Raw genomic sequence first — 25544 nt, 5'->3', positions numbered from 1 at the left:
GGCATCCATGAACAGTGTCAGTCCCAGGTCAGCTGCTACTTCCCCACAGCCACCTCCTTATTGCTCCTGCTTGGGCTGTGGCAAAGATGAAATGAGCGTTCAGTGATGCACAGCTGAGATCACTGAAGTGTCAGGAAAACTGATTAAACCAATGATTTCTCTGACCAGCTGCAGGATGACATCTCCTGCATTACCTCCAAACCACCTTCCCTGCAGTATGCTCACTTCAAAGAGCAATAACCTGGGCCGTCGTCCAGCCACATGTTCTACCGTTTAGTGCCTCCTTTTTCTGCTGCTCCTTCTAGCATTTTCCTGCTTTCACATGAGTAACTCTTGCCCTGTGCAGTGGAGCCCCGATCTGACATCCTCATCATCCAGAAAGTGCCTAGAGCTGGAGCACAGCACGAGCTGGTGAGGGGAGAAGTGAAGGTATGTCCTCAGAGCTGATGCTGCTGAGACCCGTGCCTGGTCCAGACTGCAGCACAGCAGTGATGTGGCTGCTCTTTTGGCAGCTGATTTTCTGTGGTACAGATAACTTTGCTGTAGGTTTGAATGCTGAAGCTCTTCTGGGGAAGTGTTATGATGGTAGGGGGCCTGGGCTGTTGCAGAAGTGAAGAGACAGAGAAATCACTGAGAGAAACATTCTCCAATTTGAATAGTTCAGTGTGGTTTGGTTTTGCCTCTTTTTATTTTTTATTTGTAATGATTACAATCTACTCTTTTTGTTCTACAAGTTACTGGTCATCCCCTGTAAAAATGTGCTGGGAGCTCTTTGTACCACTTACATGTGGCCCTTTAGCAAAGGTCATAAGAAAACTGAGGCTTCTTTCCTGGGTCATGGAGTAGTATTACATTTCTTCATATAAAAAAATATCTCTGTAGCAGAGAGCATGATGTATGTACCATATACATAAAATAATTCAGGTTGGAAGAGCGCTCTAGAGTTTTCTAGCCCAACCCCTGCCCAAAGCAAGGCCAAAGTCAGCTCACGGTGCTCAAGGCTTTCCTTGCTCTGCAGAGTTTTCAATATCGCTGAGGAAGAGCATGCATGGCCTCTCTGGTTCCCCTGCCACTGCTGACCACTCTCATGGAGAAGAATAATTCCTCATATTTGGTCGGAATTTAATCCTTTTTCTATGCAGCTCTGAGAAGACTCTGGCTCTGCCTTCTCTATCACCCCACCAGGGAGCTGCAGATAGCAACGTGACCCCCCCAGCCATCTCTTCTCCAGGCTGAAGAAGCAAAGCCCAGCACCTTTGGCTTACCCCGAATTGCCCTGTGCTCCAGCCCCTGACCTGCCTGGTGGCTGCTGCTGGATTCATTCCCGTGTGTCAACATCTGTCCTTGCAGCAGGGCCAAGTATCTGTAATTCATTGCATAAGTAATGTGAAACCACGTTAGCCTTCACCTCCAGGGTACAAAGTTCTGCATCTGATCTTATTAGCTCAGGGAAACATTCACCAGCATTACCTGAATCAAGCTCTGTTTAATAAGTTCATAAACACGTGGATGTTTTTATATTGATATGTTTTAATCATATTAGTGATTTTGTTTGCTTTATTGCTTACTTCAAATGGGGCCTTCAGGCACTAGGGTGAGAGGCAAGTCTTCCGTTTGCTCTGTATCCGTTTCTGCAGGCACATGGCTCAGTACAAGGAGTTACCGGCCACACCGCGGCCAAGAGAAAGACAAAGACGGAAACTGCAGTCTGAATTGTATTTAGCAGGCATTTTGGAGTGATTAGCGGCAATTTCATGAAACAGCTACAACTAATTATTGTTATTTCCCACTTTTACAACAGCTATTTGTTGTTTAAATAATGTGAGGAAACCCAGGAAAGTTTGGAAAAGTGTATTAAATAATTTGTCATTAATTTATCAGTGTATCACTTGTACTGAGAAGTAACATGTACACTAAGAGAATCAGTTTTGATTCTTCCAGAGAATATGAAATCAATACTGGCAAAAACTGTAATGGGAAACATAAAACAAGAATTTCCGTGGGTAAGTAAGAGAGGATGGTGTATAGTGGCCAAATCCGCCCTGGTGCCAGCCTGCAGACCCTCTAGTACTCAGGACCATAACATGGGGCACCTCCAAACGCGGCGCTGCCTTTGCTACTTTGCAGATCTCTGCCCTCATGCTGGCTTTGTGCACGGGAGGGTTTTCCTTGAGCCAAACCGTCATTAGCCATATGCTGCATCCGACTTTGAGAATTAGAAGACCGTAATGAATTGGATTACAGCATGAGATCAGTGGCAGGATTGCAGGCCAAATAAATCCTCTTTCTAACTGTTCTTCCAGGAGTAGCGAAGAGCTCAGCAACCCGTCCTACAGCATGAGCTTAGCCAGCTGTGGGATTTTTCCATGCTGTTATCAGAGGCGCAATAACCTGGAGCTGTAAGCCTGGGTGGGGAGGCTGTGGATGCTGGCTGGCCAGAGACTGTGCAGGAGCCTGAAACCTGATGATTTCTGGGTATCGTTTTTGTGACTTGCCCAGAGGGGTGCCTGAGCAGCTCGGGGGACACTGCTGTTCCCCAGTCAGCACTTAACTGTCACAGACTTCAGTATCCCTAGGGTGTCTGTAGGTGAAAGGAATGGATCTGCTGAACCCCAGATGGGCGTTGTGATGGTTGGAGGAAATCTGGGTAGCTGGGGGCCAGTAAGGGCCAGACCCAGTGCTGAGCCCAGCAGCTGCAGTGGAAAATTTTACTCTGGTGTATATAGGCAACACACACCAGCCCTCGGCATGAAGGTGCTCTCCACCTGTCAGAGGAGAAGTTGGTCCTGCCTAGAGGACGGCACCGTCCAGGGCAGGGAGCAGCCTGGAGCAGCGTGCAGGCACCGGGCAGGAGGCAGCCTGTCAAGAGCTGCCAGGTCGGGGCTGGGAAGGCTGGCGAGAACAATGTACAGGTCTCACTGCCTGGCTGGAGAAGGTGGTGGCAAAGTCATATTTGACCCAGAAAGAGGTACCTCCATCCGACTGTGCAGAGACTGTACAGATGAACCAATGAAGGCACCAAGTGTGGCATGTGGCAGCAGCCTCAGTGTGCTCCTGTGCATGCTGAGGGAAAAGTATTTGGCTTCCAGAGATGCCATCCAAAGGCATGTTAGGGCAATAGATCTTGAAGATGTGCCAAGCCTGTCTACAATTTTCATGCATGCTCCCTGCAATTTATAGAAAAAAACCCAGCAGCATAATTATTTTAATGCTTTTCCCTGTGAAGAGACCCATCTCTTCTAGGTAAAAATGTGATGTGTATATCCACACAGCCCTGCTGCAGTTTTCATAACACGCTGTTGCCCGGGATAGCTGATTCCATGCACTATACAATTTGTCCTTTTAAGGATCAAAGTATACCCCTTAGACCAACAAACATCAGCACAATTGCTTGGACTAACTGTCAATGATTTCAGCTGAACTTCATTTGGTCAATGGGTGGTGCCTTGTGTGTTCCAAGGAGCACCTGTAAAGGATCTTCTGCTCTGCAGCTCCCACAGTGCTGAAGTCTCCCCTAAGCGCAAGGCTTATCTCCCAAGGCCAAAAAAACCCAGGTATGCTTGTCATTTCCGACCTGTGAAAGGGATCACGGTGAGAAACTTAGTTTAAAGGCAGAACCCACTCCTGCAAAATCACACCTACTAACATAGCAGAGGTCCAGACCTCCTCCTACGAAGGAGCAATTTGGAGGTGGCTCAAAAGCTGGAGGTGCAAGACAGGAAAATTGGGACAGACTTTATATTTTAAGCAGCGTTTTCTGAAATATCTGTAGGGGGAAAGGACTTACTGTACTGTCAAGCACAGTGGTGCTATGTACAAAGGTTCCCAAACCTTTGGTGTCTTTTGTTCTTAAGATGGCTTGACAGGACACTGAATTGGTCAGTGTGTTTAACTGTGACTAGGTCTGTAAGTGCATGCTTCCTGACGATAAGGCTCAAGTGATGTTTCTTAGTGGCATTTGACAGAATTTAACCTGCTTTCAAGCCTTCTACAGAGCTCTTCTATACCCAGGCAGTGAAACTGCCAAGAAGCCCTTTCTTTTATCGAACCAGTGCTGAATACCATTAGCTTCACAGGTTAGACACAGTCCTGCCAGACTCACCTGACAAAGCTTAACCAGTTCTGTTGATGGCAAAGCCGCACCTAACCTGTGTTCATACCTAATAGTGAATATCTGGGAATATGGAAAAAAATCACCCAAAACCCCAAAGGAAAGCAGAAGCCCTTAGCCTGACCTGCAAAAAGGGTGATACTGCATGCTTTGCCTAAGCTGCTCCCTGGGGATGTGGAAAAAACCCACCCAAAAGCCCAAAGGAAAGCAGACCCTTAGCCTGATCTGCAAATAGGGTAGTACTGCATGCTCTGCCTAAGCTGCTCCCTGATGGGAGATGTCGCTCTGCAGAGACAAATGAAGGACCCGCTGTTTACTCCCCTCAATATTTTGTGCTCCTTACATTTCTACCAGAATCCTAAAGAGGTTTCTTTTGTCTAAAAGGCTGTTTGTTTGGTTTTGACCACTGAGAACATGTGAAACTTGTCTCAAGCTATTAACCAGGTGTCCAGCCAAAATCAATTGCCTAGCAGATGCAGACCATTACCTGAAAGTCAAGACCTCAATAAATATTACCAGCCTTATTGTGCTGGTGACAGATTCTGCTGGTTGTTTTATGTTACAGTTGAGCAGTTTAGACATTGCATTTGTATATATTTGCAGTCAGCCTTGGAGAGACCGTCTCACGAGCAGAGCGGGAGCGGGCAGCCAGGAGGCTCTAGAAACATTTCCACCCACCATGGCCACAGCGGGTCCCTTTGTGCTTCTCTCTTTTGCGCTTTGCTGCTTCCCAGGTGAGTAACTCTCAAGGTGCCACAGAAGCTTAATGCCTGAGTCCTGGCTGCCTTTTAAAAGGATAAGATAAGAGAAAATCTCCTGCAAAGAGCTAGGCTGCCTTGGTAGGTTGGTGTCATGTAGGATGCAGGAGCGGGTTTCAGGATGGTGTCGTGGCTGTAGCTGGTTTTCTGCCATAAATACAAATAACTGCAAGTGGGGTCCTGTGCTGGTAGCTAGTGCCGTTATGCTGTTTACACTGTTGTTTTAATGCTGTTACGCTGCTTACACTTGTTGTGCAATTACAGCAAATGGATAAATACTTGAAAGGAGGCCAACACGAGGTGGTCAGACCTCTAGTAACTAGTCACAAAAATATTGTAATGGCACAGGCAAGTTTTTTGCAGGAGCCTGGCAACTTTCCTGCCAGACTTTTGCTGCTAATGGAGAAACAAGAGATGAAAACAAGCCAGAGTCTGATGTTCTTACTGCATATTTACATCTGATGAAACTACAACATCAAAGACAATTCTTTTTTCACACTCGGCTTCTTTAAAATGCATATTCCTTACAACAGATGCTATATGTATTTGCTTATCCTGTAGGTGACTATTTGCATAGGCATTTATCTGTATTGACTCAGGTTTCTTTTCAGATACATAACTACATCTCTTTAGGGTCAAAATGGATGTGTAAAAAAGATAAGGAAGGAAAAGCTATTCTATTTTCAATTAATAAGTCTACCTATCTCAAAATAGACAAGAACAAAGCTATTCAAAACCACGTTTCATCACAGCCAGCGACAAGCAACGCTATTATAGTTATTAACATAGAAAAAAAAATCATACATAGTTTATTTAGTTCAGGAAAGCAATCACTGGAAATCATTCGGTTTGGTCCTGAGTATAGGAATTTTACATCCAGATTTCCAGCTTTAACTGAGGCCTTATCATATTGGCTTTCTTTCACACTCTCTGCCTGCCTTTTCCAGGTGCTGCCTTTGGAGTTGAGGTGAGTGGAAGATTTTTTTTTCTGTCGCTTTTTTCAGGTATGTGGCCTGGTAAAGACATAACCAAAGGAATGGGAAAACCCTCGAGCCTGTAGGTGCTTACCTGTTTTTCACCTAGTGTGAAATTAGCGTCCTTGTAATCAGAGTCTACTGTGTAAAACACTGAATTATACTGATCTTGGCTCTACATCTGTGCAGTGTGTTAATAACGTAGTCATAGTAATAATGATACAAAATTTTTGGATTAATTAATTTTTCACCAACTTTTAAACGGCCTAAGCTTTAAGCTGGTCATATATGACTGTCTCTAAACTGATAGCGATAGACTGTGGTACCAGAACCTACTGAAAGAATAAAATACTATGAGACACTCCAGCTTCCAACACCAGCTCATTAGTCTTGCTCCTCTGAAAAAAAAAAATGTGATCAGTGTGTTGAGAATGAAAGAATAATAACAGAAGGGCACTGGAGGGGGCGCAGAAACGAGGGACCAATGGATAAGCCTTTGTAAAGTGATGCTGAGTGAGTGTGGGAGACTCTTCAGGCCATGTGGAAGGCTGCATGGCTATAGCCCTCTCCTCCTCCTCTTCCTCTCTTGCTATGTGGGAACGTCTCTGCAGGAAGGATTTACCTGTCAGCAGACTGACCCACCAGGACAAGTTTGTGCTGTGGTAGTGCAAAACCCACTGCAGGTTGGTTCTGGTCACTGTGTCGTGCAAAATGAGAGTTGCGAATGTAAAATGTCTTCTTCACCTTGTTGCTGCATGTTCCTTTGGCAGGTGGACTGCAGTACGTATCCCAACACTACAAATGAGGAAGGCAAAGAGGTGCTGGTCTGTGCCAAGATCCTCAGCCCCATCTGTGGTACCGATGGAGTCACCTACAGCAATGAGTGCCTGCTCTGTGCCAGCAACATGTACGTACTGCATAGGAGATCTTGGGCAGCAATGCTTAGGACTCCTGGCAGCACCGCATTTCAACAGTGATCTGTCATATGTCACTTGTGTCAATTCCTTCAAAATGAGCTTAGGTATCACTGCATAACACTCGGTTGCCTAGATATCACTTTAGTCACCATGTCTCTCTTTGCCGGTGTAATTTATTCAGGTTTTTCTTCTCCAGCTCAAGGATCAGCCAGCTGACAGCCCCTAGGGCACATCTCATCACACACAGCAAAGCAGAGCAAAAGGGTGGAGAGATGCTCTGCTCTGAACTGTCCAAAATGATCCTAAAGCTCTCTGGGTCTTTACATCCCTGCCAGCCACTCAGTGCTAGCTGGTCAGGGAGGATGGCACTACCTTCTCAAAATATATGTGTAAGCTTGACTGATAAAGAGTCAGCTTTCCCTTGTATTACATATTTTCAGCACCTAGGATGTAGCAAGACATCTTTGCTGAACTTCCTAACATTTGTTATTCCCTCTCCAGAGAACACGGAGCCAATGTAAGCAAAGACCACGATGGAGAATGCAAGGACATTGTCCCTGTAAGTGAAACAAAGAGCAAAACCCAGGGCATGTCCCAATTCTGAGTGGCCAAAGCTGCTTATTGACGCACCCCCACCCCCCCAAGGAAGAATTCAAACACTAAGTAAGAGGACATGAGATGTCAGAATCTTGCATTGGCCGTCTTCAAGTGAACTGTCATCATAGTGACATGGGATAAAGCATTTTGCCTTCTGTGGTAGTATCCTAGGTGGCCAAACAGACACACTCACCAGATCTACTTGCTTCCCGTAAGTAAGCCTTCACCAGTGCTTTCTTGTGCATTTCCTCAACAGGTGGACTGCAGTAAATACCCCAACACAACAAATGAGGAAGGCAAAGTGGCGTTGCTCTGCAGCAAAGACCTCAGCCCTGTCTGTGGTAGTGACGGGGTCACCTACGACAATGAGTGCCTGCTGTGTGCCCGTAACCTGTGAGTACTGCATGCGCAGAGCCCTCCTGCGAGAGACAATGGGTGTTTACCACTCCTGGCAGCTGCCCTGCTAAATATCAGGACTCCTACCAAGGCCTTTTCTGTAAGGTGCTTGGACTTTGACCCTCCTCTTTCCCTGGTAACTAGACCCTATTTTCCTTTGTGATTAGAAGGAAAACTGTCCCTTTGACCTAGAGAGAGAAGTAGAGGGCTGAGAGGGGGGGGATCTAATGCAGAACTGAATGCTTTGCTTAACTAAGTTAAAAGGGTCTAGATGGCAGATGCTGCCTTGCAGAGGACAGCAGATAACCTAAGGTGTATCTACATTGCCACGCAACCTAGCTCCTCCTTTGCCCTTACACGCTGGACCCTCCCTTGTCCTTTGCATGATGCTATAGAACAGCACTTGGGCGGGCTGTCACACCAGGCAGCGAGCTGGTATCTAGAGCCATATGTGGACACAACCTCAGCTGGACATCTCCTGTATCCCGTACATCGTGCCTCAGGCCGATCAGCATTGCTAGGGTGTGGGGTTCAGCAGAGCAGGTTCTTGCAGAGCTCCCTAATGTGGGTATTCTCTCTTCCAGAGAGCCTGAAACCAGTGTTGGCAAGAAGTACGATGGTGAATGTAAGAAGGAAACTGCTACAGTAAGTGAACTGCACAGTGAGGGACTGGGTTTCAGTCCCCTGTCTGCAGCAGCCCCCAGACCAGCAGCATCTGCAGGAGTGTAACCACTGCTGTGCTTCAGGACAGGGAAGGGTTTGCTTTCTCCACACATAATACAGGTTATCCGTGTTAATGTCAGAAAGGGAAGAGGGTGACTGCACAGGAAGGGACCAGTATAAGAGTAGTACCAGAAACAATCCATCAGAGCAGAACTGAGAAGAACAGAGAATGGCATCTGGGTCGGACCAATGGTCCAACAAGCCCAGGCTTGATGCAGAGCCTGCTCTTAGCAGGGGTCACAAGGATTGTACAGGAGAGAGTAAAAGCAGAATGAGATGCATGGGAATTCTACTCTTCCAATCTCCAGCTGTTTTTCAAGTGATGGACCTTGGCTAGGTGTGATTTCTGTGTGGTCAGGAAGCCTCAATAGATTTCTCCCCCAGGAAATTCCTCAGCATCTTCCTGGAGCCACATACATTTTTTGCACTACAATACTTCTCAGCTAGCAAAACACCCATGGCACAAAGAAACAAAATCCCACTCGCACAGCATCTAGCTAAGAGCTGATGTTCCTGTTATAAGACTATGGGAGTGATACTGGACCCTTATACAGGCATCAGCACCTACACTTCTCCAGACTCCGGTGTCCGTTTAATTTCCTGGCCAGACTGGGAGCACAGCGCAATAAGATCATGAGCATGGCTCATTGGAGTGAGCTGCTGCTGCTTAGAGACTGCTGTGGTCAGGTTACAATATACATCTCTTCCAAGAGGAAATTATGATCTATTTTTACATTATTAAATTCTTCTGGCATAGGAGAAACTGACACCTGGGTTTATATCAGATTGTGCAAGGAAGTTAATTACTTTTAGTTAGATCGTCATCATTAGCACTGCAGCAATAGCTGGGGGTTCAAGCCCTTCTGCTATTGACTCCTTCATATCCTTCACATTAGCCTCTTTTTTTCTTTTCTTTTCTTTTTTCTTTTTCTTTTTTTTTTTTTTTTCTTTTTTCAGGTTGACTGCAGTGACTACCCTAAACCTGTCTGCTCACTTGAGTACATACCTGTCTGTGGCTCTGACAGCAAAACATACAGCAATGAGTGTAACTTCTGCAATGCAGTCGTGTACGTACAAACACGGTTCGCATTCATGTTATCAGCTGCCTCCGATAGGCACAAGTTTGCACAGCTGCCAGTTTCTTACTTTCTGGCCAGTGTGATTAGGGATTTGGGGCAGGAGAGGGCACCTGCCATCATGCCAACCAATTTTATTTTTTTTTTTTTTTTTTCATTAGAGCATGCAAAGAGCTATGTCTGGTTTCTTAGTGTGAATGGTTTGAAGACTGTTAACCTTAATGGAATTTTTCTTGCATGTTGCAAAGAAAATTGTTTGATGTTTCATTATCATTTCTCCCAAAATATTTTCAGTCTTAAGAATGAGTTAAATAATTTCACTCGTCTCTTAATAATCAAATAGCTAATGCGACTCTGAATCTGCAAGTTCTTTGGTTCTGGGGCAGGATCCAATCTGACACCTTCTCTAGGAGCCAAGCAAAAGGATGGATTATAGCAGGCAGGCCTCTGTTTAATCCATTTTTTCTTCTCCTTGCTTTCAGGGACAGCAATGGGACTCTCGTTTTAAGCCACTTTGGAAAATGCTGAGTATCAATGCTAAGAAAATTCATCACAGGGTCCCTGCTGGCAAATCCCAACTAAAGATCTCACCTCAGTTCATCTTGCTCTCTGGGGAACTCGGCTCACTCCTGGTTTTCTTTCTCAATAAACCAAATCAGCAACATTTCTTTGTCTTGTTTCATGTGTTGTCTCATGAAACGCTTTCTTCTGATTTGTTGAATGATGGTGCCAGGCTGAAGAGCTTACATGCTCATAGCTCTGGGATATAACAAGAACAACATCTTGCTCCCTTCCCTCTCATAAAAGGCAAAAAATTACATACAGATACATAAACCTCCGAGCTGTATGACTTTGCACATAAACGATAGTCAGCCTACATTAGTGTTCAGACCCTTTTAGACACTTGACACTGTAAAGGGCTGAAATCCTGCTCTGAAGCGATGATGCTAGCTGATCTCTCCAAAGGTATTTCTGGCGTGCTTCCCCTATGCAGGCATCATCAGCAAAACCTGTTCTGACGGTGGTGCTGCCTGCGGCCGGAGCCCACCCCTGGCCCCCCGGCACAGCCCCCCCTGAAGCACAGCACCCTGCAGGGTGGTGTGTTGGCAAAGCCTGTAGTTTTCAGACCACATGGGCGGGCCCTGCCTATTTGTCTAGGTCCTCCAAATGACTTATTTCTAGGTTTTTCTCATCTTGAAATCATCCTTTAACAACCTCCGAGTCTCTTAAGATAAATGTCCTTCTAGGGGTGGTTCCTACTCCTGCCTACTTGTCTTCTCTCTTAGTCTTTAATAACATAATACCCTTTGCCAGCCCAAGGAGTATTTCAGCAGTGTTTCACAATCCAAGGACAAAATAGCCTTCTGTTTTTTGAGAGTGTGACCTGTCATTGGCATATTGTCCTTAAAATTTATTTTGCTTTTGTCCTCTGTTGGAGTATTGAATTGTTTTTTTGATCCACACAAGAGAAACATAAATAAATTTGGCATATCCCTTCTAAAAAGTAATCTCTCCCATATGCATTTCTTCTGGCAGCCAAAGGGAGGGGGGTGCTTGTTTTCCTTGATGGAATGAGGTTGTCCAAAAAAGTGATGCTTTGGTGGTAAAACAAAGGATTTATGTTGGGACAGGCAGATGGATGAAGCAGCAATTTCCAAATCGGGTTCAGCTTTTCTAGGATCCAAACTAGGGTCTCACATCATTCTGTCATCATCGGACTATCAGTCCATTTCTGCAAATCTAATGCACAATGTTAATGGCTTTTATGGGAAATAACAATTGTAAATCCTTTGCATAAGCCCATAAAAGTTGCTCCATCTCTTGTCCAGTCCAAGGACTCCCTTCAGTGTCTGGGACACTCTGCTGCTCACCTTCCCAATTCACCGCTTTCCTGGTTTCACTAAATCTTAGTGATGCTTTACTGGGATGAAACATGAAAGTAAATGTGGATACTTTCCTCTCTGGAAGCCGTTCATTCAATTTTTTGCTCATGAAAAAGCTCTGCACATAAATAGGAGCTGATAGGTGCACACGGAGAAAATCTGACAGCAGCTGCTGTTTAGGTTTGCACAGTTGCTCTTTTGCCTGCAGGAATTTTCTACGGTCCTTCAGAAGGCACCCGTCATATTTTACTTGAAATGATGACACAGAGGGTGTATCTCACATATCTAAACTTCTTGTGACTCCCGTTGATGAAGAAGCATTCTTCCCGGCTTACAGCACAGCTTACCTCTGTCGAGACTGCCACCCCGACAAAAGACGGGAATGTTACTTTAGAAGAAGGGTGGATGAGCCAAAGATGAGTGTGCACAGACACACACACAAACATGCGTGCGTACGTAAAAGCATGGATACCACCTGAGGGCAGAATTAAGGTTATGTTTAATGAGCAGAACACCGGCTCTGCTGCACGCAGGTGCCTCAGCCACCACGAAGATGGCGAGGGTGTTGCTGCTGTTTGCTCTAGCTCTTTGCTGCAGCCCAGGTGAGCAGCTTTGCTGCCTCCTGCTCTGCCTTTGAGTAAGAGCTGGCTGTCTAAAACTACAAAAACATCCTCAGAACTGGAAAGTGCTTCATTCTACAAGGACTTATTTACTCCTAGAAAGATAGTGTTGAAAAGACTTGACATCAAAGACTATCACTTATGGGGTAATATTTTAGCAACAGAACTGAGTGGGTAAGAACAACTGTGGGAACAGCTCTACTCTCAGCGCTAGTTTATGCATAATGAAAGAAGTGACATCTATGTGGTACAACCCGGAGACTCAGACATCCAGTATTTAACCTCTGAAATGTTGCAAAAACACGAATTATTTTGAAAGTGAGTGCTTCTTGTAGTCATCCTGAACTGAGATGCAATTTAAGAGCCTGAACAGTTGTAGAAGCTTTATGAAAGTTACATCTCACTCAATACTCCTTGTACTTAAGAACAACTGTGGCAATGCATAAACTGTGCTGCCTCTGTGTCCTTCCCAGCTTTATGACCTTGTTTGCCTCAATAACTTGCTTAGCTTTGAGTACATGTCCTACTCCATACTTTGAACCATGGAAAATGCCTTTCTCTTCTTTCATTTTGCACACCCCTTTCCATTTTGGTTGCAACTCTCCTTAGAAAAATTTATAATACAGAGTCAACACTGTAAACATACAATGTGACACCAAATTTTGCCTGAAATTCTTTTTGTCTAAGGAGTAATTTGTTAACAAACAGTGAATTGGAAGTTGTGTATTCAGGACATGAGTTCACAGTTTTAACTGTAAGAAAATCCATAAATTGCATTTGTATCGTATTTCCATCTTTCCCCCCCCCCCCCCCCCCCCCCCCCCCTTCTATATTGATGCGCTGTGGGTAAGGGACAGATCTTTCTATATTCCTTCATTTCTTTCCTTAGAGCAGTTTCTGTGTAAATCCTTACTAATCGCATTGTGATCGAGCATTGGAAAATCCTGAGTCATCCAGCTGTCTGAACAATATCTGCCACAGATATTATTGGGTGAAATTGCCATTTTCAGCTGATGACACTTTCAACAAGTAGTGCAGTATTCAGTTTGTTTCCAAGTTATTGTTCAAGTTACTGCGGCAGCATTTACAATGGTTGCACAGGCTCTGCACTGCTGGGGGCAACGTACCACTGTACTGCCCTGTCCCTGGGCTTTTTCTCAGCATCTGCTTCTGGCCAGTACTGGGGGGAGCTCAGGGTGTGTGTGGAGTCTCCTAACATCACCTTTCTTACGTATCTTTTGTTCAGAGCTTTTTTTGTGAAAATAGGTTGCATCTACCTACGGGACTACTGCAGTAACTACATGCAACCCAGAGATGTCTGTACTATGGAGTACGCCCCGCACTGTGGGTCCGATGGTGGAGCATGTAGCAATAAATGCTTGTTCTGCAATGCATTCCTGTATGTATGACAATAAATCTCTTCACTAACTAAATGACGAACTAACTTTGTTTAAATTAACTAATCAGTCCTGGAGAGTGGTTGAAGAAGTAAAGTTCTTTTATTTTGTGTTTACCTGTTCTCTTACTAGCAAGGGTCAGTGTTTTATTGGGAGAATTTGCCAGGTATTCCTTTCTTTCAGGTATAAAGAGGTAATATGTAGTAGAGTTCTTCATTTCCTTCTGAAGTAATTTTCTGAAGAGCTTTCTTCTGGCAAACAGTCTATTTCCTCCAGATTATTTGTCCTTCCTTTAAATTAAGTCTTTCTCTTGTCTTTGAATGTTAGTAATAAAAGGAAATAGCTAGAGTAGTGTTCAGAAGTTTTCTGGTTTAAGTTCCTCTATGATATATCCTTCACGAGAGGGAGAGACAAACAGATGTTCTGTCTCTGAGGTACCGATTTCTCTCTCCACAGGAGAAGCTGTTAGCTGTTGGACTTTTCACTTGAGATATCTTCAAGAGTCTTAACTTCTTGACAGGCTTCAGCTCAGAAAGAGGAATGCTCCCTGGCGATGTTGCCCATGGCAGATGCTCCCCTAAAGCCTTGTCCTGAACCTTGAAAGCTCCTGAGGAATCTTGAGGCTTCTGCTTAATAATAAAATAGCCCATCAGTATTTACGTCTTGCTTTAATAATATGTCTCATTCTGGTTTTGCCTAAGATGTTGTGTGATTTCACCACTGCAACAACCCTGGGGTGTGAGTATTAACAGGCAAATTACAGCGAGAGGGAATATGCTGTTCTGATCCACAAAGAATTCAAACCCAACTGCAAAGGCAATGGGTAGATCTCGAGGGCATCTGCCTTCATCCAGCTTGCCAAAAGAAAACCAGGGCTGGAAATGCATCTTGGAGCAACGTTCCAAGAAATTTATTCCACTAAAAGCATCTTAGACTGACACTGCCTGTGTGAGGGGAGCTATCTGCCTCCCTCCCTGCTGCTGTCAAGCACCTGCTGCCTCACCCCTGCATGACTGTGCAGTAGGCTGGGGCAGCATGAAGGGGTCCCAAGCAAACCTGAAGATACACGTAATTAGAGACAGTCCCACAATCGTTGCAGTTGGGGGTGTTTTGTGGCTGCTCTGCAAAAAAAATGTGGAGGCACGGAGGGTCTTGCTGGCACCAGGAGCTGCTCACCCCTGTTGCAGTTCCCAGGGTTAGCCCCAATTTTCTCTGCCCACAAAAGAGGTGGTGGAGAAGGACGGTTTCCCAGCTGCATCTCTTCCCCTTGCAAGCAGGATTGGAAACCCACCTTTAGGTGAGAGAAGTGCTTTTGCAATCCGCTCTGCTTCCCAAAGCAACGGGACAGGATGTTTTTTCTGGGCAGGCAGATACCTGGCTGCCCACGTTTGTGTTTGCAACACTCAGCGCTGCGAGGTATTGCAGAAAACCAGTGGGCAGTCGGTCCTAACAGACCTGACGTTCGGAGGACTGCCAGCAATTGTTGCTGCAGCCCGTTTCTGCACCTCACCCACCACTTAGCTGCTGCTTGTAGGTAATTACGTCGACTGTGGCTTGTAGAGGATCCTTTGAGAATCTTCGGCCTCTGGAAATCTCAGCTGATGAAAGGAAGGGCTCAGAGTCATAGTGTTAATTTATTATTCATTAACAGCAAAGCGCTGGCAGTGTGGTGTGCTGTACAGCCAGCAGTCTCACAGTCAAATAGTTAATGATCTTAAGTGACAATGTGTCACTTTCCAGAGACTGGAGAGAGCAGCTCTCTGAAGGCAAACATTTTATTTCCAAAAGACGTGAATCTTTGCAACCATTTAGTGCCAAGTCCCTTCCCTGGGCTGGAATGTCCCTCCTGTGAGAGGGAGGTCTGTGCAGGAGGGCATTTCCATGTCAGATGTAATTTCTTAGGACCAAGACAAATGGAGGCTCCGGGAGGTAGTGCCAGGGGTGTGTGGCTCAGGGACTTCATGTTCCTTCTTGTCCCCCCTTCCTCTGAGTGAGGGAGCTGGGGGTAGGAGAACACCAGCTCCAGCACTTTCTTTCTTGGGGAGCAGCAGAGAGGAAGAGGATGGCCCCCAGGAGCCACGATGCCTTGGAGACAAGCGGAGCCCCCGGCTGTGCTCGAGATCCCAGCGGTCCTCAGAGAGCACCTCCCAGGGGCCAGTCTGTGAAACAGGAAAATCCAGTTGAGGGGTACCTGTGAGCAGAAACGAATGGGGACAAATCCTCCACCCTGATGCAGAGTTATCAGCATTGCTCAGGAGCGTCTGGGGGCAGAGCAGGACCCCAGCAGCACCCCCAGTCCCCTGGCCCAGGGGGGCAGCTCCTTCGGATAGAAGGAAGACAGTCCTCTTTTATGGGCACCTCGTTGGAAATAATTTTGTTGTTGCTGCTCAATAAAACCCTACCACAACAACACAAAATCCTCTCACCATTACTAATCTAACTCTCCCTCCAGGAAATTCAAGGCAGGAAACATTGCCTGCCTGCCGAGGTATTTCATGGTACGACTCTTTAAGCAGTACCTGAGCACTTTCATGTCATTATCTGATGTTTGTGAATTTAGGAAATGCCATTCAATTACCCCACAACCTGATTAACACATTGCACGTAGTTATTTCGTTCTGCTCTATTTTATATCAACGCTTCTGTTTTAGTGTATTGTTCTACTTGTTGCTGGCCAAAATATACCTCAGGCCAGTCTAGACCTTTCCGTTAATGCAGTTTCTCTCTGAAGCTTCATTCAGGATAAATGGTTTGTTATTACGTTCTTTCTTGATGCGGAGAAAAATAAAATGATGTTTTAAAAGAAAATTGCTTGGAGACGTCATTTTTGGGAGCTGGCTGCGTCAGAGCCGTTGCAGCGAGGCAGAGCTGAGATTCACTGAGGGATTGGGATGTGCAGGGCCGGATCCTCAGCCTTTTGCTGTTAGTATGCGGCTCCCAGACAGTCAGATTATTGCAGACACCCTTGCCTGTGATATCATCTACGCTTAAAAGACTGGAGATATGCAGGCAGCAGTCAGATAGCTGAACTACAAGGAGAAATATTAGATGAGTGCGGCTTAGAGCAGGGGCTTTGCTTGCTGTAAATTGAATTCGTGCTCTCATAGAAGATCCAGTTCTGCCCCCGTGTGCAGAGGTCTGGGAACAGCAACCTGTTTTGGGAGCTCTTGCAGTGTGCCACATCGCTAGTCCATGGCAAAGAAACGCGTTCTGCATTTGTCTGTACAGCAGCATAGACTGGAGCACAGCACCGCTCTGTTCTGGTTACGGCGCGGGGTGTGACAGCAGGGTATGGGAGCAAAGACAGTGATACCACTGCTGGAATAACAACGCGTGGTCTTGCATGCATGCATCCACCTTTTCTATTTTTCAAAAACATCAAAAAGTATCATTTCTCTTTATAGCCAGATGACGCCTATGACAAGTTTTAAACTAAAGCAGGGAACATAAATGAAGAGTATTTTGGGGTGTGGTAGATTATGGACATGCTTGAGACAGGGAATCTTAAAACCAGAGAAGAAGATTCACAGCAAAATATCACTGCCATGGGAAGAAATAATGCTGGATTAGAAAGTGGGTAGAATTTCTAGAGTTATTGGAAATTTACCTTAATACAAGAGGATCCATCATATGACTACCAATGTTTATCCCATTCATGTGGCCATAACAGTCTTGAACATTTGCCCTCTAAGAACTTGAAATAGTAGGAAGAGTTTTATTTAAACTTTTCTACGGATCTTCTATCTGTAGAACTGTTAAAATAACCCTATGACCAAAGTCACTTTACTGAGCCCATCATCATGGTACTCTTGAATATGACCGAGGGCTTCTGGCAGGTGAGTTCACTTTGCCCTTCCCATTTGCAACATGTGTGTTCCATTTCTCCAGCCTCACTCTTCCAAAGGCATGGAGCCAGTTGTTTTTGACTGCTCCTAACGCCTGTTTTGAACCCATCTGCTGCCCTGCAATTACTTCTGTCCCATTCCCTCTGGTTCTTACTAATGGAGCTCCTTGTGCAATCCCCTGTCACACCTAACCCAGCAGCCCTCCCTGCCCTGCCCTACCTGCCACCAATTATCTCCCACCCTTTCTTATAGACCCTGTGGCAAGACCCTTTCCTTGCTTCTCTTTTGCTCCCTGCTGCCCTATGAAGTGGTAGGGATGACTGGAGCTGGTTTTGGAGCACTCCTGGCTGGTCACCCAGCCCCTCGGGAGCAGCATGCAGATCGGAGGGGGATCTCCCCAGCAGATCTAATTAATCAAAGGGCAGGTGTTGGCCAAACATGAGAAGGACGCCACTCCCTAGCAGATACCCTGCCATTCAGAACTGCTCCTGGGTGACCAGCACAGCTTCAGCCTGGCAGGTGAGGCAACCAGAGAAGCAACACAGTTCCTGGTAACGGGGGTCTCGGAGCTGGGGGTGGCTGTGGGGAAGCCTGGTTCCCTACAGAGACTGTGTTCCGTGGCCTCGCTAGCCATTGCAGGGCCAGCAGTTGCCATCTCCATGGATGGCTGGTGCAAGTTTGGAGGAAGACTTGTTTTCAGGCTTTGGCATTCTTGCCCATGGAGAATAATCGATATAAGTGCTTCTGTGATGGCTGCTTCCCTCCCAAATATGCTCAAATTCAGTTCAAGGAATCTGAAAGTCAAGTCACTCAGGATGCTAAGAAAACAACAGAAACAGTTTTCAAAGGAATCCTTCAATTTCTGATATTTGTGAATGAGATCCAAATAGCATTATTCATTTATTTTTCCGGAAAATTATTTCATTGATATGAACAGGCCAAATCTTGTGAGCTCTGTCCTATGACTACAATTCCTTTACACTTTTTGCCACATTTTTATGATCTATCTGCCTGTGCCAAGGCTTGAACATCTCCCAGGATAATAAGAAAAACAGTTCTGTTTTTCTATCTAAAACTCGGGCTCCTTTTAAGCCACATGTATGAACCAAGCCTCTTCTAAAGCACAAACATATTCTGTCCCTCAGTTCCTTCCATGACTACCTTAAATAAAAAATACAGAATATTTGATGCAATATTCTGTGTTTGTTTTTCTATACACTTGTGGTGGAGTTGAGCCACTTAACAGAGCCTAGCACAATATTCTTCACTTATCTTCCCTAAAACACGACTTTCGGCTGACACTCTAAATTTAATGCCATATAATAGAGGGGGAAGGGGGAAGCCTGAGGATTCACCTTCTGTTTGCAGCTACTGCAAATTTTTTCTTGAATGTCTTTGGTACTAAGAAGCCCATTTCACCTGCAGAGAATACCACTCACCTGCCAATAAGAAGAAACATTATCCCAGTTCAGATTTAAGATTACTTATTCTCATAATTTCTTAATCACTCATACCCTTTGCCAACAGATGAATAACTCTTGCTCCTACATAGAAATGTCTTATAAACTTCTGAAGTTTTAGGTAATGTTTTCACGTTGTGATGATGACTGTTTCCTTCCTGTTAGTGAGAAATCCAGTGTACCAGAAAACTACGGGAGAGAGTGTGGAGAGATTCGTTGAGCCCTCAGCATCTTTAAAGCATACTGATGCCTGCCAAACCCCAGATTTTATGTCTGTAAAATCTTAGCGTGTCCTACACTGCTGCTGCCCCCCTTCCCTTCCCTTCCCCTCCCCTCCCCTGCTGTACCATAAAAATCTGAAGCCCAAATACTGTCTAGCGTATGTAACGTGGTGTGCACATGTTCAAATGCTTTCAACAAATGGGCTTTTTTTTTTTGTTTTACCAACTTCCATACATAATTTCACAACATCTACTATTGAGGCAGTGCTCTTGTTTGGAAAGTACAAATCACTCATTGTACAGCAGGGCGCCTTTGTTAACAAGCTGGGTGTAGCTCACATTTTTGTTTAATTCTTCTAGGCATCTCTCTAACAAACAAGTATTCTTTAGAGCTCAACTCAATAATCAATACAGTTTTCCTAGTTTACAGAGCAAATAATTACTTTCTGAGATTACTTCACAAGGTCAGGGAGATGTATATATATAGTGCAGAGAGAAAATGCTGAGAACCATCTTCTGAACTCCAGAGTGACAGATCTGCAAGTAACAGACGATACAACCATCTCTGCTATGAAGAAAACAAGAAGTGTTGCCCTTCTGGGGCTTGTGCTCCTCAGCTGCCTTTCTGGTAAGTTGTTTTTGTTACAGTCTGCGCTAGTACCTCTAGTCCTCCTGAACCTTTTCGAGACTTGATGATTTAGTAACATGTGGGCTCTCTTTTAATGAACTTTATCCTTGTGCAGATGCATGCTATAGATCAGTAGGATGCGTTTGTCTGATTTAAGCTTATGAGCCTTAGTGGGGATAATTGTGCTGCAAAAGGAGGAAAGTTTATGTCCTACTTCTTCCTCAATGAGTCAAAATTTCTGGTTTCACAAATAATTGATTTTTTTAAATCTTAGTGTATAACTTCTTGTTTACTTGGAGTAGATAAAACATAGGGGGAAAAATAATTTCTCAGTAAAGAGAAAGTGTATTTGGTTACTCTGTTGGGAAATTGACGATTCCAAATTTATTTTGGAATTCAAATTTTATTCAAGGACATTGTACAACTTTTATATTTTATTATCTCTGGGTTTTTTTGTAGATATTGTTATTGCTCGACAACGGGTGAGTAGTACATCTTCTTTGTCATTTAGTCTTGATTTCTAAGTCTAGATGAATAATTCATACTCACATTGTATCCGAGGGAAGGCTTGAGGGAGGAGAAAAAAGGAGCGTGAGCGAGAAAGGAAGAAGGAAAAGGTGCCCCTAAATGTTACACCACTTCTTTGCCCTAAAATAAGAAAATAACTTTGTCAGAGAAAGATAACTTACCATGCTGATGATTAAAAAGACAGTGATTAATAATGTAGCGTGAGAGTCAGCACAGAGCACCAGCAGAAAATCTATACAACTATTGAATAACTGCTTAAATATCTTCCCTGTCTTGATTCCCCAAGGAACGATCATTTTTGCCTGCAATTCTTGCCAAAAATTCTGCAAGTCTTGACAGCAAAAAGGTGCTTTTGTATGCTGTAAGAAACACAGTATATTTTCTGCTCCCTCCCTTCACCATGGAGGAGCAAGCGAGGGATAGGATGACCAGCAGTAGTCTCCCAGGGCTGTGAAACCACGGGTAGGGCAAGCACACCCTTCTCTCCACCTGGAGACGTTACAAGCCCTCTATAATAACAGGCCTCCTGCAGCATGTACCGGCTGGCTGTGCTAGGGCAGCTTGCCTGTCCCCGCAACTACGACCCCGTCTGCGGGACCGACGGTGTGACCTACCCCAACCAGTGCTCCCTCTGCAGAGAAATCTTGTGAGTACAAAGCCTCCCCGCTACCGACAATTCCAGCTCGAGCAGGAGACCAAAGCCTTCGGGGTTGTGACTAATCATGGGGTGGACTCGATTTTTCATAAGTTTCTGGCTTCCCTGATGCCCGCAATCTTCTGTGTCAAAGCTCCTGAATCTGATTAATTACTGGGGCTTAATGAGCGAGATGACTATACGGTGTGAACAGATTAATCCTTCCTCTCCTTCCCTCTCTCCCCCTCCAGGGTTAGACGAGACCTCGACAAGAAGCACGACGGAAAATGCGTTAAGGTAGGGTCTGAAACCAGTTCTTTCCCTGGCCGTGCTGCGCGGTGGTGGGGGATGTGATGGCAGAGGGCTAGGCAGAAACCTGAATTTTAATTAATTAATTCTGTACTAAAACCACACAATTGCAAACTGTCAGAAATGGAATGAAAATAAAGAATTTCAGAGTTGCAATACTGTCTTCTAAATTTTGTTTGTACGGTTAAAATCAGTGAGTTTTAAAACGTTACCTTCCGTATAGCACCAGACTTAAGAATGGAAACTTTTGATTCCATTAATGCTTCAGCATTATCAAAACACTTTTCTTTAGACTTAGAGGCTTGTTGAAGTGAAGAAATTCCCAGAGGAAGTTTGGATTTTGACTAAATCATAAATTTGTAACAGAAAAAACAATTCTATCGGAACATTTATCATAAAGTTTGTTTACTGATATATGGAGCTACCATGAAGCGGAAAAGTATCTCTATTTTTAGTTTAGAGAGAGAAAGTAAAGAAACACTCTGGCTGTGTAATTTAACATAATATGACGACTTCCATTTCAGTACACTCAGAGTAACTGCAGAAATACCGAGGTGAGCATAAACTCCATTTTCAAGTGACACTGCCATTTTGCAGCAAAAGCTGCTGCTGCATAAGGCACTTTAGGCAAAGAACCTTCATGGTGGCATTCACTGTGAAAATCCTTAAGACAGTAGGGGTGAAACCCACTTCAGGACAGGAAAAAAAGAGACATTCAGGATCACGTGCAGGATTTCAGCTGTTTGTACTCCTTCAACTCCAGCACACTGGGGCTGGAAGCATCCCCCCCCTCGCAGCTCTGGGGAGAGGGGGAGGTGCCTCTCGCACCGTGCTCCGTTACACAGGACTGATGCAAAGGGGAGCAGAGACTGAAATGTGGTTCTGTGACTGTTTCAGCTCGACTGTACTGGCTACCTGAAATCAAGGAGTGGTTATCCAGTCCCCTGCACCCTGGAGTACAGACCCATCTGCGCCACCAACGGTGTCACCTACACAAACAAGTGTGCCTTCTGCCACGCTGTGGCGTAAGTGAAGGGGCTGGGTCTTGGGAGGGACATCTGGATCAGTAGATGCTCGTGTTGGTGTTTGGAACGTAATGAGGTAGTTTGACTCGTGAAGTGGCTGCACGGTGCTCATTTGGTCTCCACTCACTTTCTTCCCAAAGGAATGGACTGGACATTGACATGCAGAGTGATGGAGAATGCGTCCAGGTAAAGCCCAGAGATGTGCACCCCTAACTGCTGCTACAATACATTGTACAACACAAATTCACGGAATCATAACTAAATAGTAGAAATGCCTGCACTGTCCTGGTGCATTTTGGCCTGGCAATAGGATTTGAGGGAAATAGTTGCAGTCTGCCAGGGTCAAAAGGTATTGAACCAAATCCATGACTCAGATGTGCAGTCCCCCCTCTGACCTGGGAACACAGCCGTCAGCGGGTGCCGAGACCTTCATTTACTGGCAAACTGGCTGGGCCAGAGACGCTGCCTCATCCCTTCCAAGGGAGAGCAGGAGGGTCAGATACTACCAGCACAATTAGTAGCAGTGATTCCTTGGGTGGATGAACTTTCTGCAGCGTGGCCTGTGACCATCCACTTTTTGTATGCTTGCCTCTGCCAGCCTGCTGACCCGGAGCAGCCAGTGGGAGGGCCAGCCTGGAATTATCTGCACGGCCATCTCACTATTTATAATAGTATTTATTAGACTTTTTGCCCCCACCTTCTCCCCATTTTGGGCTGCTCCAGGCAAGCACATTCTCTGCCTCTGGGTTTGCAGAGTTGCTAGAACAAGAGCCTTGCACCTGAAAAGCTGTTTTATGCTTATATATCCATGGCTTATGATATGCCATATCATAACCATTAAATAAACATAAAACACTCATGTAGAAAAATATGGGAAACAAAAGTTTTAAAATCTGTTGTTGCTCTATAATTAGCAGATTGAGTGCAGCAAACAGAAGGACGTCAACCCCATTTGCACCGAAGAGTATGACCCCTTCTGTGGCTCCGATGGCAACACTTATGGAAACAAGTGCTACTTCTGCAACGCAGTTTTGTAAGTATGGAGCTCACCACACAGCTGAAAGCATAGGATCTGAGGCACACATGCAGCTGGTGTGGAAGCCCTGGGGCTCCCGTTAGCCCCTCGGTAAATCCATCCCTGCTCCACGTGTCTCTCCCAACTCTCATTCCTCTGTCACCCCCCAGGCGCTGCAGATCTTAAGCCCGAGTGAGTCCTCTCCATCCCTTGCAATTAAATCCAGATCCCCATTTGCAGGCTCATAGCATTGCTGACTCCCTCCCTGTCAGTGATTTAAATTGTGACGGTAGGAGGTGTCCAAAATTATGGGGTTTGTCCCAAATCTCTTTAACATGAGAAAATGTGTAACCTGGGGAATCAGGAAAGAGGTGAAACATTAAATGAAGTACTTTATAACTTGGAAAGCATGAGAGCATTGGCTTATTTGGGTGAAGTTAGACTATAAAATTGAGATCCATGTCTGTAATTTTGGTCTCCCTCTTTTCTTTTCAGGCAGAGACGGGGACGTCTGTTCCTCAGACACCGTGGTGAATGCTGAGCGCTGGGGTTGTGCCCTTCTCCCTGATTTTTCCCTTCCTGCAATCAAACACGCTCTTCCCTGCTCCCTCAACTGTCGCACATCGGTGTCTGCTTTGATCGATCAATAAATTAAATGTGGCCAATCTATTTGCCACGGACTGGTGTGTGTTTGTTTGTTTGTTTGCTTCTTTTTCAGGGCAGGGGTAATGGTCCTCAGGCTTTTAGGTACTTATCTGGCAGGCAGGAGAAGTTGTGAAACAAACCACAATAAAGAGCAAGGTGTAACGCCCATCACACACCAGCCCAAGCCCTCACGGGAGTACGTCACTCCATACCAAACCATCAGAAGAGAAACCAAGCTGCTATAAAAATACCGCCACTTTCCTAATTTCAATGTCTTACAGAGCGTAAATGGATTTGTCTTTGTAACAGCACTGAGCCTTGGTGGAACTGGTCCTTTTAGGAGCCCTGGCATGGGGGGTGGGTGGGGTGGGGGGTGGCGCTGGGGGAATGTGAAGGGGAAAGGTAGCTGTCATCAGCTCCACCTGGTCACACCTGGGCAAGGGGCAGGTCTGGCAGTGCGTTGTAGAAAGGAGGCTTATGGCACAGGGAGGAGGCTATCTCATAGGGAAGAAAATTAGGAACTGCTGCTTCCTTGAAGGGTGTGTCCATCGAGACTGTGCTGATCAGCAGAAAATTGCAGCCAGCTGGGCAAGGCTGTAATGAGCCTAATGAAGAACCCAAGGAGAAATTAGACTGGGCTCAGGCTTTCAGCTTATTGGAGATCTGAAAAGTTGCACTTGGGGTATTTGAGGCAGAGGTAGGACAGGGCAGCCCTTCAGGAGAATGTCTTGGATTTTATAACCCTAGGAAAGACGGGCCAGAAGTTGTGCTGGGATTTCCAAGATGCTTTCCGCTTGGGAAAAATGATACGTAGATAACATCTTTGTGGGAGCTTAAAGAGCGCACTGGAGGAGCAATGATATATCTGAATCTTCATGATGATGTGCCATCTTTCTGGGTGAGTCAAGGAGTTAATATGCAAACAGCACAGGCAAAAAGTCCCAAGTGCCATGCTCACACACTCCCTTCCTCTTCCTTTCTCCGCCTACCGTTCTCTTGTTATGTAGCAAGAATATCTGCTGCTAAGGATGATATTTAGGACAAAATCTGTGACTTCCAAGCCTTTTCTTTGAGTCTTTTTTCCTGTAATAGACAATTTCTTGACCAGGGATTTTGTAGGTGATTGCTGCCAGAAGATGAGAGGCTTGTCCTTCCCCTGGTGCTAGCACGGACCAGTGCTCTGTCCTAGGAAGAGGGGTGGAACTTCTTACTTTCAGGGTTTTTTCTATTAGCACAGGCAACATAAATCACATAGAGCCTTTGTGTCTGCTCTTAAGAAAAGACAAACTGGAGAGTCATGAGTGTCCTCACTGATTACCTGCTTGTGTGTGTGTGAAAAATATTTAAGGAACAACCTACATAGCGAGTTGATGTGAACAGAGACCTGTCAGCACAGGACCGAGCTCTGATATAATTTCTTGTTGGCCCAGAGGTTTATGGAGTGGCTGCAGAGCAGTGGAGTTTGGCCATAGCAGGAGATGGTCTCCAAGAGCCAGATCCTACGGTGAGTCTACTTGCGGTAGTAGTTTCTGCCTGAGGAAGCCAGGTATTTGCTCAGCAGCTCACAAGGCTTTGGAAAAGCCCAAGGAAAGGCTGCTCACCTGCAGGGAAAGGGAGGGCAAATGGCAAGTACTGGGTATAAGGCTGTATCCCAGGTGCCCTGCGAGCCTCTAGCAAGAACTCTTTAGAAGATGGAAAGGTTTGTGTCACATAAGACTGGCCCAGCACCGGTGAGTCTTTGGCTTGCCACCAGCAAGACTTTGCCCAACGACACCCCTTAGA

At 45.3% G+C, this 25544-nt stretch overlaps 2 protein-coding genes across 3 annotated transcripts; both read left to right on the top strand.

Moving 5' to 3' along the window:
• The first annotated feature begins 209 nt into the window (after window positions 1-209).
• On the top strand, window positions 210-10216 carry LOC121092263 (ovomucoid-like). Its single transcript, XM_040602946.1, has 9 exons — window positions 210-429; window positions 4715-4845; window positions 5817-5836; window positions 6614-6750; window positions 7262-7319; window positions 7614-7750; window positions 8338-8398; window positions 9434-9543; window positions 10035-10216. The coding sequence occupies exons 2-9, from the start codon at window positions 4791-4793 to the stop codon at window positions 10078-10080; spliced, it is 624 nt and encodes a 207-aa protein (XP_040458880.1). The 5' UTR covers window positions 210-429; window positions 4715-4790; the 3' UTR covers window positions 10081-10216.
• A 9003-nt stretch (window positions 10217-19219) lies between these two features.
• On the top strand, window positions 19220-23786 carry LOC121093205 (double-headed protease inhibitor, submandibular gland-like). 2 transcript variants are annotated; one of them, XM_040605139.1, is made up of 8 exons: window positions 19220-19606; window positions 20066-20088; window positions 20656-20780; window positions 21020-21065; window positions 21975-22102; window positions 22243-22288; window positions 23020-23135; window positions 23613-23786. In XM_040605139.1, exons 1-8 carry the CDS (start codon window positions 19549-19551, stop codon window positions 23656-23658), a joined length of 588 nt encoding a protein of 195 aa, XP_040461073.1. In that variant the 5' UTR covers window positions 19220-19548; the 3' UTR covers window positions 23659-23786. The 2 variants fall into 2 exon arrangements, with proteins under 2 accessions (XP_040461073.1, XP_040461072.1); XM_040605138.1 differs by having other exon boundaries at window positions 19223-19606; window positions 23017-23135.
• The last annotated feature ends 1758 nt before the right edge of the window (window positions 23787-25544 follow it).

Source organism: Falco naumanni, chromosome 8 (assembly GCF_017639655.2).
Source record: "Falco naumanni isolate bFalNau1 chromosome 8, bFalNau1.pat, whole genome shotgun sequence".
In the NCBI taxonomy this organism is placed as follows: Eukaryota; Metazoa; Chordata; class Aves; order Falconiformes; family Falconidae; genus Falco; species Falco naumanni.
Note: the sequence above shows the minus strand (reverse complement) of the source record. Positions and strands in the feature narration are given on the sequence as shown.

Excerpts from the sequence above, each read along its gene's own strand:
- LOC121092263 (XM_040602946.1), top strand. The coding sequence starts at position 4,791 with ATGGCCACAGCGGGTCCCTTTGTGCTTCTCTCTTTTGCGCTTTGCTGC. Across the intron at positions 4,846-5,816 it reads TGCGCTTTGCTGCTTCCCAG|GTGCTGCCTTTGGAGTTGAG; the intron begins GTGAGTAACTCT and ends TGCCTTTTCCAG. Across the intron at positions 9,544-10,034 it reads AACTTCTGCAATGCAGTCGT|GGACAGCAATGGGACTCTCG; the intron begins GTACGTACAAAC and ends CCTTGCTTTCAG.
- LOC121093205 (XM_040605138.1), top strand. The coding sequence starts at position 19,549 with ATGAAGAAAACAAGAAGTGTTGCCCTTCTGGGGCTTGTGCTCCTCAGC. Across the intron at positions 20,089-20,655 it reads TTGTTATTGCTCGACAACGG|GCCTCCTGCAGCATGTACCG; the intron begins GTGAGTAGTACA and ends CTATAATAACAG. Across the intron at positions 22,103-22,242 it reads GCCTTCTGCCACGCTGTGGC|GAATGGACTGGACATTGACA; the intron begins GTAAGTGAAGGG and ends TTCTTCCCAAAG.